Genomic DNA, 13873 nt, shown 5'->3' with positions numbered 1-13873 from the left:
CAGATTTTTTAGGAGAATTAAATATGAAAAATCCATGCATCCAGGCTGAAATAAGCTTGCAATGTTAGTTGCTATTTTTTAATTATGTTCATTAGCAACAGATTGGAGTAATAATTCCAAAAGGAGTAGGAAAAATTTAATAAAGAGGTTCAGGTCAGCAAAGAACCAAGAAAACTAGTTCTAAAACTTCCTTGTTTTATATGTAAGGAAATGAAACCAAAATGGGGTAAGATTAAGGCATTGGATGATCCCCAAAGTGGTTTTTCAATTTCATCATGTATCATTTCATGAAGTGTTCATGCAGTTTTGTTATTAATGACACACAAATATATTAATATATGTGAACCAATCAGTTTTAAAACTGTATGGTAGAACATTTTGTTAAAACACACAGAGGAAGAAAAAAAGTTAACAGCAGTTATCTTTTTGTGGCAAGGATATAAGAGAATTACTTTTTGCCATTTGCTTGTTTAACTTTTATTTATTTATTTTTACTTTACAATATTGTATTGGTTTTGCCATACATTGACATGAATCCACCACAGGTGTACATGTGTTCCCCATCCTGAACCCCCCTCCCACCTTCCTCCCCATCCCCTCCCTCTGGGTCATCCCAGTGCACCAGCCCCAAGCACCCTGTATCATGCATTGAATCTGGACTGGTGATTCGTTTTACATATGATAATATACATGTTTCAATGCCATTCTCCCAAATCATCCCACCCTCGTCCTCCCCCACAGAGTCCAAAAGACTGTTCTATACATCTGTGTCTCTTTTGCTGTCCCGCATACAGGGTTATCATTACCATCTTTCTAAATTCCATATATATGCATTATTATACTGTATTGGTGTTTTTCTTTCTGGCTTATTTCACTCTGTAGTACTTCACTCTGGCTTACTTCACTCTGTACTTGGCTCCAGTTTCATCCACCTCATTAGAACTGATTCAAATGTATTCTTTTTAATGGCTGAGTAATACTCCATTGTGTATATGTACCACAGCTTTCTCATCCATTCGCCTGCTGATGGACATCTAGGTTGCTTCCATGTCCTGGCTATTATAAACAGTGCTGCGATGAACATTAGGGTACACATGTCTCTCAATTCTGGTTTCCTTGGTGTGTATGCCCAGCAATGGGATTGCTGAGTTGTATGGCAGTTCTAGTTCCAGTTTTTTTTTTTTTTTTTAAGGAATCTCCACATTGTTCTCCATAGTGTCTGTACTAGTTTGCATTCCCACCAACAATGTAAGAGGGTTCCCTTTTCTCCACACCCTCTCCAGCATTTATAGCTTGTAGACTTCTGGATCGCAGCCATTCTGACTGGCGTGAAATGGTACCTCATAGTGGTTTTGATTTGCATTTCTCTGATAATGAGTGATGTTGAGCATCTTTTCATGTGTTTGTTAGCCATCTGTATGTCTTCTTTGGAGAAATGTCTATTTAGTTCTTTGACCCATTTTTTGATTGGGTCATTTATTTTTCTGGAATTGAGCTGTAGGAGTTGCTTGTATATTTTTGAGATTAGTTGTTTGTCAGTTGCTTCATTTGCTATTATTTTCTCCCATTCTGAAGGCTGTCTTTTCACCTTGCTTATAGTTTCCTTTGTTGTGCAGAAGCTTTTAAGTTTAATTAGATCCCATTTATTTTTGCTTTTATTTCCAATATTCTGGGAGGTGGATCATAGAGGATCCTGCTGTGATGTATGTTGGAGAGAGTTTTGCCTATGTTCTCCTCTAGGAGTTTTATAGTTTCTGGTCTTACGTTTAGATCTTTAATCCATTTTGAGTTTATTTTTGTGTATGGTGTTAGAAAGTGTTCTAGTTTCATTCTTTTACAAGTGGTTGACCAGTTTTCCCAGGACCACTAGTTAAAGAGATTGTCTTTTCTCCATTGTATATTCTTGCCTCCTTTGTCAAAGATAAGGTGTCCATAGGTGTGTGGATTTATCTCTGGGCTTTCTATTTTGTTCCATTGATCTATATTTCTGTCTTTGTGCCAGTACCATACTATACTGTCTTGATGATTGTGGCTTTGTAGTAGAGCCTGAAGTCAGGCAGGTTGATTCCTCCAGTTCCATTCTTCTTCCTCAAGATTGCTTTGGCTATTCAAGGTTTTTTGTATTTCCATACAAATTGTGAAATTATTTGTTCTAGCTCTGAAAAATACCATTGGTAGCTTGATAGGGATTGCATTGAATCTATAGATTGCTTTGTGTATTATACTCATTTTCACTATATTGATTCTTACGATCCGTGAACACGGTATATTTCTCCATCTATTTGTGTCTTCTTTGATTTCTTTCACCAGTGTTTTATAGTTTTCTATATATAGGTCTTTTGTTTCTTTAGGTAGATATATTCCTAAGTATTTTATTATTTTCATTGCAATGGTGAATGGAATTGTTTCCTTAATTTCTCTATTTTCTCATTATTAGTGTATAGGAATGAAAGGGATTTCTGTGTGTTGATTTTATATCCTGCAACTTTGCTATATTCATTGATTAGCTCTAGTAATTTTCTGGTGGAGTCTTTAGGGTTTTCTATGTAGAGGATCATGTCATCTGCAAGCAGTGAGAGTTTTACTTCTGCTTTTCCAATCTGGATTCCTTTTATTTTTCTGCTCTGATTGCTGTGGCGAAAACTTCCAAACTATGTTGAATAGTAGTGGTGAGAGTGGGCAGCCTTGTCTTGTTCCTGATTTTAGGGGAAATGCTTTCAATTTTTCACCATTGAGGATAATGTTTGCTGTGGGTTTGTCATATATAGCTTTTATTATGTTGAGGTATGTTCCTTCTATTCCTGCTTTCTGGAGGATTTTTTATCATAAATGGATGTTGAATTTTGTCAGAGGCTTTCTATGCATCTATTGAGATAATCATATGGCTTTTATTTTTCAATTTGTTAATGTGGTGTATTACATTGATTGATTTGCAGATATTGAAGAATCCTTGCATCCCTTGGATAAAGCCCACTTGGTCATGATGTATGATCTTTTTATATGTTGTTGGGTTCTGTTTGCTAGAATTTTGTTAAGGATTTTTGCATCTATGTTCATCAGTGATATTGGCCTGTAATTTTCTTTTTTTGTGGCATCTTTGTCAGGTTTTGGTATTAGGGTGATGGTGGCCTCATAGAATGAGTTTGGAAGTTTACCTTCCTCTGCAATTTTCTGGAAGAGTTTGAGTAGGATAGGTGTTAGCTCTTCTCTAAATTTTTGGTAGAATTCAGCTGTGAAGCCATCTGGTCCTGGGCTTCTGTTTGCTGGAAGTTTTCTGATTACAGTTTCAATTTCTGTGCTTGTGATGGGTCTGTTAAGATTTTCTATTTCTTCCTGGTTCAGTTTTGGGAAGTTGTACTTTTCTAAGAATTTGTCCATTTCTTCCAAGTTGTCCATTTTATTGGCATATAGTTGCTGATAGTAGTCTCTTATGATCCTTTGTATTTCTGTGTTGTCTGTTGTGATCTCTCCATTTTCATTTCTAATTTTATTAATTTGATTTTTCTCCCTTTGTTTCTTGATGAGTCTGGCTAATGGTTTGTCAATTTTATTTATCTTCTCAAAGAACCAGCTTTTGGCTTTGTTGACTTTTGCTATGGTCTCTCTTGTTTCTTTTGCATTTATTTCTGCCCTAATTTTTAAGATTTCTTTCCTTCTACTAACCCTGGGGTTCTTCATTTCTTCCTTTTCTAGTTGCTTTAGGAGTAGAGTTAAGTTATTTATTTGACTTTTTTTCTTGTTTCTTGAGGTATGCCTGTATTGCTATGAACCTTCCCCTTAGCACTGCTTTTACAGTGTCCCACAGGTTTTGGGTTGTTGTGTTTTCATTTTCATTCGTTTCTATGCATACTTTGATTTCTTTTTTGATTTCTTCTGTGATTTGTTGGTTATTCAGCAGTGTGTAACCTCCATATGTTGCAATTTTTTAATAGTTTTTCTCCTGTAATTGAGATCTAATCTTATTGCATTGTTGTCAGAAAAGATGCTTGGAATGATTTGTTTTTTTGAATTTACCAAGGCTAGATTTATGGCCTAGGATGTGATCTATCCTGGAGAAGATTCCATGTGCACCTGAGAAAAAGGTGAAATTTATTGTTTTGGGGTGAAATGTCCTATAGATATCAGTTAGGTCTAACTGGTCTATTGTATCATTTAAAGTTTGTGTTTCCTTGTTAATTTTCTGCTGCGTCCTGGGGCTGCTCACCCTCCTGCACCGATAGCGCCTCGAGCTTCTCCACCACCTTCTCAGTGCTGTCATTCTTGCCGGACTCTTTTTTTTCTTTCTCTTCAATCTCTTTCCTGCATTCTTCGAACTTCGTCTTAAATTTCTGTGCATTCTCGGCGTTGAGGAAGCGGATGGCCAGGAGCTCCTGCTTGGGGCACTCGTCGGCAAAGTCGGCATGGGTATTCCAGACCCAGGCATGGTCGCTGCCTGCGTTCGGCTTCAGCTCCATCATCGGCGTGATGTAGTGGTTGATCTACAAGAAATTGATCTATCCATAGGTGTGACTGAGGTATTAAAGTCTCCCACTATTATTGTGTTATTGTTAATTTCCCCTTTCATACTTGTTAGCATTTGTCTTACATATTGCAGTGCTCCTATGTTGGGTGCATATGTATTTATAATTGTTATATCTTCTTGGATTGATCCTTTGATCATTATGTAGTGTCCTTCTTTGTCTCTTTTCACAGCCTTTGTTTTAAAGTCTGTTTTATCTGATATGAGTATTGCTACTCCTGCTTTCTTTTGGTCTCTATTTGCATGGAATATCTTTTTCCAGCCCTTCACTTTCAGTCTGTATGTGTCCGTTGTTTTGAGGTGGGTCTCTTGTAGACAACATATATAGGGGTCTTGTTTTTGTATCCATTCAGCCAGTCTTTGTCTTTTGTTTGGGGCATTCAACCCATTTACATTTAAGGTAATTATTAAAAAGTATGTGAACCGTGAACTTCCTGATGTTCAAGCTGGTTTTAGAAAAGGCAGAGGAACCAGAGATCAAATTGCCAACATCTGCTGGATCATGGAAAAAGCAAGACAGTTCCAGAAAAACATCTATTTCTGCTTTATTGACTATGCCAAAGCCTTTGACTGTGTGGATTACAATAAACTGTGGAAAATTCTGAAAGAGATGGGAATACCAGACCACCTGATCTGCCTCTTGAGAAATTTGTATGCAGGTCAGGAAGCAACAGTTAGAACTGGACATGGAACAACAGACTGGTTCCAAATAGGGAAAAGAGTTCATCGAGGCTGTATATTGTCACCCTGTTTATTTAACTTGTATGCAGAGTACATCATGAGAAACGCTGGACTGGAAGAAACACAAGCTGGAATCAAGATTGCCGGGAGAAATCTCAATAACCTCAGATATGCAGATGACACCACCCTTATGGCAGAAAGTGAAGAGGAACTCAAAAGCCTCTTGATGAAAGTGAAAGTGGAGAGTGAAAAAGTTGGCTTAAAGCTCAACATTCAGAGAACAAAGTTCTTGGCATCCCGTCCCATCACTTCATGGGAAACAGATGGGGAAACAGTGGAAACAGTGTCAGACTTTATTTTTTGGGGCTCGAAAACCACTGCAGATGGTGACTGCAGCCATGAAATTAAAAGATGCTAACTCCTTGGAAGGAAAGTTATGACCAACCTAGATAGCATATTGAAGAGCAGAGACATTACTTTGCCCACAGAGGTTCGTCTAGTCAAGGCTATGGTTTTTCCAGTGGTCATGTATGGATGTGAGAGTTGGACTGTGAAGAAGGCTGAGCACCGAAGAATTGATGCTTTTGAATTGTGGTGTTGGAGAAGACTCTTGAGAGTCCCTTGGACTGCAAGGAGATCCAACCAGTCCATTCTGAAGGAGATCAGCCCTGGGATTTCTTTGTAAGGAATGATGCTAAAGCTGAAACTCTAGTACTTTGGCCACCTCATGCGAAGACTTGACTCATTGGAAAAGACTCTGATGCTGGGAGGGATTGGGGGCAGGAGGAGAAGGGGACAACAGGGGATGAGATGGCTGGATGGCATCACTGACTCGATAGACGTGAGTCTGAGTGAACTCCGGGAGTTGGTGATGGACAGGGAGGCCTGGCGTGCTGTGATTCATGGGGTTGCAAAGAGTCGGACACGTCTGAGCGACTGATCTGATCTGATCTGATGATCCCTTTGCCATTTACTTTATTGTTTTTGGTTCAAGTTTATACACCCTTTCTGTGCTTCCTGTCTAGAGAAGATCCTTTAGCATTGTTGTAGAGCTGGTTTAGTGGTGCTGAATTCTCTCAGCTTTTGCTTGTCTGTAAAGCTTTTGATTTCTCCATATTTGAATGAGATTCTTGCTGGGTACAGTAATCTGGGCTGTAGGTTATTTTCTTTCATCACTTTAAGTATGTCCTGCCATTCCCTCCTGGCCTGAAGAGTTTCTATTGAAAGATCAGCTGTTATCCCATAAGGAATTCCTTTGTGTGTTATTTGTTGTTTTTCCCTTGCTGCTTTTAATATTTGTTCTTTGTGTTTGACCTTTGTTAATTTGATTAATATGTGTCTTGGGGTATTTTGCCTTGGGTTTATCCTACTGGGGACTGTCTGGGTTTCTTGGACTTGGGTGATTATTTCCTTTCCCATTTTAGAGAAGTTTTCAACTATTATCTCCTCAAGTATTTTCTCATGGTCTTTCTTTTTGTCTCCTTCTGGGGCTCCTATGGTTTGAATGTTGGGGCATTTAACATTGTCCCAGAGGTCTCTGAGGTTGTCCTCATTTCTTTTAATTCATTTTTCTTTTTTCCTCTCTGTTTCATTTATTTCTACCATTCTATCTTCTACCTCACTTATCCTATCTTCTGCCTCCGTTATTCTACTGTTGGTTCCCTCCAGAGTGTTTTTGATCTCATTTATCGCATTATTCATTATATATTAACCCTTTTTTATTTTTTCTAGATCCTTGTTAAACCTTTCTTGAATCTTCTCAATCCTTGTCTCCAGGCTATTTGTCTGTAACTCCATTTTGTTTTCAAGATTTTGGATCATTTTCATTATCATTATTCAGAATTCTTTATCAGGTAGATTCCCTATCTCTTCCTCTTTTGTTTGGTTTGGTGGGCATTTATCCTGTTCCTTTACCTGCTGTGTATTTCTCTGCCCCTTCATCTTGTTTATATTGCTGTGTTTGGGGTGGCCTTTCCATGTTCTGGCAGTTTGTGGTTCCTCTTTATTGTGGAGTTTCCTAGCTGTGGGGTTGGACGGGTAGCTTGTCAAGGTTTCCTGGTTAGGGAAACTTGTGTCGATGTTCTGGTGGGTGGAGCTGGATTTCTCTCTGGAGTGCAATGAAGTGTCCAGTAATGAGTTTTGAGATGTCAGTGGATTTGGTGTGACTTTGGGCAGCCTGTATATTGCAGCTCAGGGCTATGTTTCTGTGTTTCTGGAGAATTTGCGTCGTATGTCTTGCTCTGAAACTTGTTGGCCCTTGGGTGGAGCTTGGTTTCAGTCTAAGTAAAGAACTGTACAAAAAAGATCTTCCCGACCCAGATAATCATGATGGTGTGATCACTCACCTAGAGCCAGACATCCTGGAATGTAAAGTCAAGTGGGCCTTAGAAAGCATCACTACGAACAAAGCTAGTGCAGGTGATGGAATTCCAGTTGAGCTATTTCAAGTCCTGAAAGATGATGCTGTGAAAGTGCTGCACTCAATATGCCAGCAAATTTGGAAAACTCAGCAGTGGCCACAGGACTGGAAAAGGTCAGTTTTCATTCCAATCCCAAAGAAAGGCAATGCCAAAGAATGCTCAAACTACTACACAATTGCACTCATCTCACATGCTAGTAAAGTAATGCTCAAAATTCTCTAAGCCAGGCTTCAGCAATATGTGAACCGTGAACTTCCTGATGTTCAAGCTGGTTTTAAAAAAGGCAGAGGAACCAGAGATCAAATTGCCAACATCTGCTGGATCATCGAAAAAGCAAGAGAGTTCCAAAAAAAACACATCTATTTCTGCTTTATTGACTATGCCAAAGCCTTTGACTGTGTGGATCACAATAAACTGTGGAAAATTCTGAAAGAGATGGGAATACCAGACCACCTGATCTGCCTCTTGAGAAATTTGTATGCAGGTCAGGAAGCAACAGTTAGAACTGGACATGGAACAACAGACTGGTTCCTAATAGGAAAAGGAGTACGTCAAGGCTGTATATTGTCACCCTGCTTATTTAACTTGTATGCAGAGTACATCATGAGAAACGCTGGACTGGAAGAAACACAAGCTGGAATAAAGATTGCTGGGAGAAATATCAATAACCTTAGATATGCAGATGACACCACCCTTATGGCAGAAAGTGAAGAGGAACTCAAAAGCCTCTTGATGAAAGTGAAAGTGGAGAGTGAAAAAGTTGGCTTAAAGCTCAACATTCAGAAAACGAAGACCATGGCATCTGGTCCCATCACTTCATGGGAAATAGATGCGGAAACATGGAAACAGTGTCAGACTTTATTTTGGGGGGCTCCAAAATCACTGCAGATGGTGACTACAGCCATGAAATTAAAAGATGCTTACTCCTTGGAAGGAAAGTTATGACCAACCTAGATAGCATATTCAAAAGCGGAGACATTACTTTGCCAACAGAGGTCTGTCTAGTCAAGGCTATGGTTTTTCCTGTGGTCATGTATGGATGTGAGAGTTGGACTGTGAAGAAGGCTGAGCGCTGAAGAATTGATGCTTTTGAACTGTGGTGTTGGGGAAGACTCTTGAGAGTCCCTTGGACTGCAAGGAGATCCAACCAGTCCATTCTGAAGGAGATCAGCCCTGGGATTTCTTTGGAAGGAATGATGCTAAAGCTGAAACTCCAGTACTTTGGCCACCTCATGCGAAGACTTGACTCATTGGAAAAGACTCTGATGCTGGGAGGGATTGGGGGCAGGAGGAGAAGGGGATGACAGAGGATGAGATGGCTGGATGGCATCACTGACTCAATGGGTGTGAATCTGAGTGAACTCCAGGAGTTGGTGATGGACAGGGAGGCCTGGCATGCTGTGATTCATGGGGTCGTAGAGTCGGACACGACTGAGCGACTGAACTGAACTGACTGACGGGAGGCATTTGATGAGCTCCAATCGATTAATGTTCCCTGGAGTCAGAAGTTCTCTGGTGTTCCTAGGATTTGGACTTATGCCTCCTGCCTCTGTTTTCAGTCTTATTCTTACAGTAACCTCAAGACTTCTCCATCTATACAGCACCGATGATAAAACATCTAGGTTAAAGATGAAAAGTTTCTGCACAGTGAGGGACACCCAGAGAGGTTTACAGAGTTACATGGAGAAGAGAAGAGGGAGGAGGGAGATAGAGGTAACCAGGAGGAGAAGAGGGGGAATCAAAAGAGGAGAGAGCAAGCTAGCCAGTAATCACTTCCCTATGTGCTCTCCACAGTCTGGACCCCTCAGAGTTGTTCACAGAGTTACACAGAGAAGAGAAGAAGGAGGGAGACAGAGGTGGCCAGGAGGATAAAGGGGGGTATCAAAAGGAGAGAGACAGATCCAGTCAGTAATCAGTTCCCTAAGTGTTCTCTACAGCCTGGAACACACAAATTCAGAGTTGGGTAGAGAAGAGAAGGGTGAGGGAGGAGATAGAGGCAACCTGGTGGAGAAAAAGGAGAGTCCAAAGAGGGAGAGAGCAGTCAAGTCAGTAATCTCGCTCCCAAGTAAAAATGGGTACTGAAGATTGGGTTCTTAAAGGTAGAAAATTGATAACAAATACCAAAAAGCAAAGATTAAAAATCTAGGGTAGAGGTTGGATTCTCAAAAATACAATAATAAAGAAAAAAAAGTCACAAAAATTATAATATATATATATATATATATATATATATATATATATATATGAAGTTTGCTTTAAAAAATAGGCTCTTATTTTTTTGCAAAGTAATAGGTTATAAAAATGAAAATTAAAGGAGTAATAGAGGACTTATGGCACCCCACTCCAGTACTCTTGCCTGGAAAAGCCCATGGACAGAGGAGCCTGGTAGGCTGTAGTCCATGGGGTCGCTAAGAGTCAGAACGACTGAGTGAATTCCCTTTCACTTTTCACTTTCATGCATTGGAGAAGGAAATGGCAACCCACTCCAGTGTTCTTGCCTGGAGAATTCCAGGGACGGGGGAGCCTGGTGGGCTTCTGTCTATGGGGTCGCACAGAGTCGGATACGACTGAAGTGACTTAGCAGCAGCAGCAGAGGACTTAAAATAAAAAAAATAAAATAAAGAATTTTATTTTTATTTAAAAAATGATAATAGTAAAAATATATCTAGGACTTTCTCTGGTGTTGTTGTGGACAGTGTGGGGTTAGTTCATTTTCAGAGAGTTCCTTGATCCGGCTTCTACTTCTCAGGATCTATAGGCCCCTTCCTATGTAGTCGGTGCTAACTACATTTTTAATCTATTGCACCTGTCACTTCCAAGGTGGTCCCCTCTGTTTGTTTTAGCTTCTTCTGTTTGCTGGAGAAGTCAGTGGCACCCCACTCCAGTACTCTTGCCTGGAGAATCCCATGGATGGAGGAGCCTGGTGGGCTGCACAACTGGGCGACTTCACTTTCACTTTTCACTTTCATGCATTGGAGAAGGAAATGGCAGCCCACTGGAGTGGGCTGGAGAATCCCAGGGGACAGGGGAGCCTGGAGAATCCAGGGGACAGGGGAGCCTGGCGGGCTGCCGTCTATGGGGTTGCACAGAGTCGAACACGACTGAAACGGCTTAGCAGCAGCAGCAGCAGCAGCAGCAGCTTCTGTTTGCTGGTCTCTTCATTGTCTAATTTCCGCCCTGACACAAGGGGGCGGTGGTGGTCACTTTTTTAAGCTCACTTGTTCAGACATGCTATGGGGAGGGAGGAACACTGCAAACAAATATCACTGGCGTGTGCTTGCAGTGTCTCAGCCACACTGGGTCTGTCCCCGCTCATGGCGTGTGTGCTTTCCCAGTCTACATTGCTTAGGCTCTAGATTGCTCTGCTGGGAACTGTCTGAGGCAGGCCCTGAGTTGTATGCACTTCCCAGGTCTAAGCTGCTCAGGTTCAAGTTTTCGGGTACTCCACAGAGGCATAGACTAGGTTGGGCCTGCGTTTTGTGCCCTTCTCAGGTCTGAGCAGCTCACGTGACCAGGTGCTTGGTGAGCGCAGTCGCTGTGACTTATCGCCTTCCCCATCCCTGCCACTCAGTTTTCTGGGTGTACAACTGGCGCACCTTCTCAGGTGTTCCATGTGTCTCTTCTGGGGAGCTGATCTCTGGCTGCGACCCTCCTGGCATATGTCGACCGTCCAGAATCCCAAGAAGACTTGGTTAGCAATGAAGCCTGCTTGCAGCTTGGTAGATGATGCCTCTCTGGGGCTGCAATTGCCCCCTTCTGGCTCTGGCTGCCCTCGCCTGCCTGTCTCTGGCAGGAGATGGGACTGTCCACAGCCGGCTAGCTCTGCTCAATCCTTTGTTCTGTGAGCGGGTCTGGCAGTGTCTTAGGTTAGGGCTTTTCACGGGATAGCTATCCCACAGTCTGGTTTGCTATCTCAAGTTAGTTCCCTCAGATTGCCCTCGGGGCATTCAGGCCCGGTCCTTACTCTAAGCAATACAGCCCGTGCCTCCTCCCTGTCTGGCCCCCGCTTGCTAGTGGCGGATGCGAGCAGATGCGCTGCTTTTCCGCTGGGTGTTGCCATTGGGCACGTAATCTGTGGGTTTTAATTATTTATTTATTTTTCCTCCCAGTTGTGTTGCCCTCTGAGGTTTCAAGGCTCGCGACAGACTTGCCAGTGAGAGTGTTCCCTGGTTTTTGGAAACTTCCCTTTTTTTTAAAGACTCCCTTCCCAGGACGGATCTCCGTCCCTACCTCTTTTGCCTGTCTTTTTATCTTTTATATTTTTTCCTACCTCCTTTTGAAGACAATGGGCTGCCTTTCTGGGTGCCTGATGTCTTCTGCCAGCATTCAGAAGTTGTTTTGTGGAATTTACTCAGCGTTCAAATCTTCTTTCGATGAATTTGTGGGGAAAAAGTGGTCTCCCTGTCCTATTCCTCTGTCATCTTAGGACCACCCTCTTAACTTTTTAAAATTAACAGCTTTATTGAGGTATAATTTACACAAAATAAGGCTTTCCCATTTTAAGTGGGAAGTTTGGTGATATTTAGTAAGCTTATAGAATTGTACAACCCTCCCACAATCCACAAAGATCCTCCATGCCCATTTGCAGCCAGTTTCTATTCCTACGTCAGCCCTGGAGAACCATTAATCTGCCTTTTGTCTTTATGTTTTCTTGCTAAGTCTCTAAGTTGTGTCAGACTCTTTGCGAGCCTTCCAGGCTCCTCTGTCCATGGAATTCTCCAAGCAAGAATACTGGAGTGGGTTGCCATTTCCTTCTCCAGGGGATCTTCCCAAACCGGGGATTCAACCTGGGTCCTCCTGCATTGCAGGCTGATTCTTTACCGTCTGAGCCACCAGGGAAGCCCTGGTCTTAATAGATTTGCCTTTTCTGGGTATTTCATGTTGTCTTTTGCAGTTGGCTTCTTTAACCTAATATAGGGTTTTCAAGCTATAGTTATGCTGTAGCAAAGTATCAAGAGTTTGTTCCTTTTTATTGCTGAAAACATTTAATTTATATGGATATTCCATATTTTGTTTATCCATTCATCAATTAATAGACATTTTGGTTTCCGCTTTTTGGCTATTATAAACAGTGCTGTTATGAACCTTGCATACAAATTTTTGTATGGGCATTTGTTTTTGTTTCTCTTGTGTATGTACTCAGGGGTTGGAAATGCTAGATAACATGGCAAATTTATCTATAACTTTTAGAGAAATTACCATACTGTCTTTCAAAGTGACTTTTACATACCCAAAGTGGGTTTTTGCATTCCCACCGGCAATGTATAAGGGTAAGAGTACCAGTTTCTCCACATCCCCACCAATATTTGTTATTGTCTGTGACAGCCGTTCTAGTGGGTGTGAAGTTGTATCTGAATACAGCATTCATTGGCATTTTCCTGATGACTAATGATGTTGAATCTGTGCTATTAGCTGTGCAGATGTCTTTGGTAAAATGTCTATTCAAATATTTTTCCCATTTTGAAAACTGGACTCTCTAATTGAGTTGCATGAGTTCTTTATACTGTATCTATTTTCTCTAAGGTTGTGGTTTGTCTTTATTTTTTAATGCTCTATTTCGAATGCAACCTACTTTAATTTGGATGAAGTGTAATATAGCAATATTTTCTTTCCTGGATTTTCCTTTTTTGCCTAATCCAAGGTCACAAAGACTTTAGACCTGTGTTTTCTTCAGTTTTATAGTTTTACATCTTAAATTTATGTGTATGATTTATTTCAAATTAATTCCTTATATATGATAAAGGTCTCATATGTGCATGTTAGTATCTAATTATCCCAGTAGTATTTATTGAAAATAATATCCTTTCCCTATTAAATTGCTTTGGCTCCTTTGCAATATATCAACAGATCATAAATGTAAAGTTTTATTTCTGGATTCTCAAGTTTGTCCCTTGATCTATGTCTTTCCTTATGCCAATACTGGATTTAGAAAGGGCAGAGGAACCAGAGATTAAATTGCCAACATCCATTGGATCAACATCCGTTGGATCATGGAAAAAGCAAGAGAGTTCCAGAAAAACATCTACTTCTGCTTTATTGATTATGCCAAAGCCTTTGACTCTGTGGACCACAACAAACTCTGGAAAATTTTTAAAGAGATAGGAATATCTGACCACCTGACCTGCCTCTTGAGAAATCTGTATGCAGGTCAGGAAGCAACAGTTAGAACTGGACATGGAACAACAGACTGGTTCCAAATAGGAAAAGGAGTACGTCAAGGCTGTATATTGTCACCCTGCTTATAACTTATATG

General features: G+C 40.9%; 2 protein-coding genes across 2 annotated transcripts in view; one reads left to right on the top strand and one right to left on the bottom strand.

Moving 5' to 3' along the window:
- The window catches only part of MAN1A2 (mannosidase alpha class 1A member 2), a 185368-nt gene that overhangs the window by 154059 nt on the left and 17436 nt on the right, over positions 1-13873 (top strand). The window lies entirely within an intron of this gene.
- LOC132344805 (ran-specific GTPase-activating protein-like) lies at positions 4158-7141 on the bottom strand. The gene is made up of 2 exons (XM_059884942.1): positions 7115-7141; positions 4158-4478 (listed from the first exon to the last, which is right to left on the bottom strand). Exons 1-2 carry the CDS (start codon positions 7139-7141, stop codon positions 4173-4175), a joined length of 333 nt encoding a protein of 110 aa, XP_059740925.1. The 3' UTR covers positions 4158-4172.

The sequence above is a fragment of the Bos taurus genome, chromosome 3 (genome assembly GCF_002263795.3).
Source record: "Bos taurus isolate L1 Dominette 01449 registration number 42190680 breed Hereford chromosome 3, ARS-UCD2.0, whole genome shotgun sequence".
In the NCBI taxonomy this organism is placed as follows: Eukaryota; Metazoa; Chordata; class Mammalia; order Artiodactyla; family Bovidae; genus Bos; species Bos taurus.
Note: the sequence above shows the minus strand (reverse complement) of the source record. Positions and strands in the feature narration are given on the sequence as shown.

Coding starts and splice junctions, on each gene's coding strand:
- LOC132344805 (XM_059884942.1), bottom strand. CDS start 7,141: ATGAAGGGGCAGAGAAATACACAGCAG. Junction 4,479..7,114: donor GGCAGAGAAATACACAGCAG/GTAAAGGAACAG, acceptor AATTTCTTGTAG/ATCAACCACTACATCACGCC.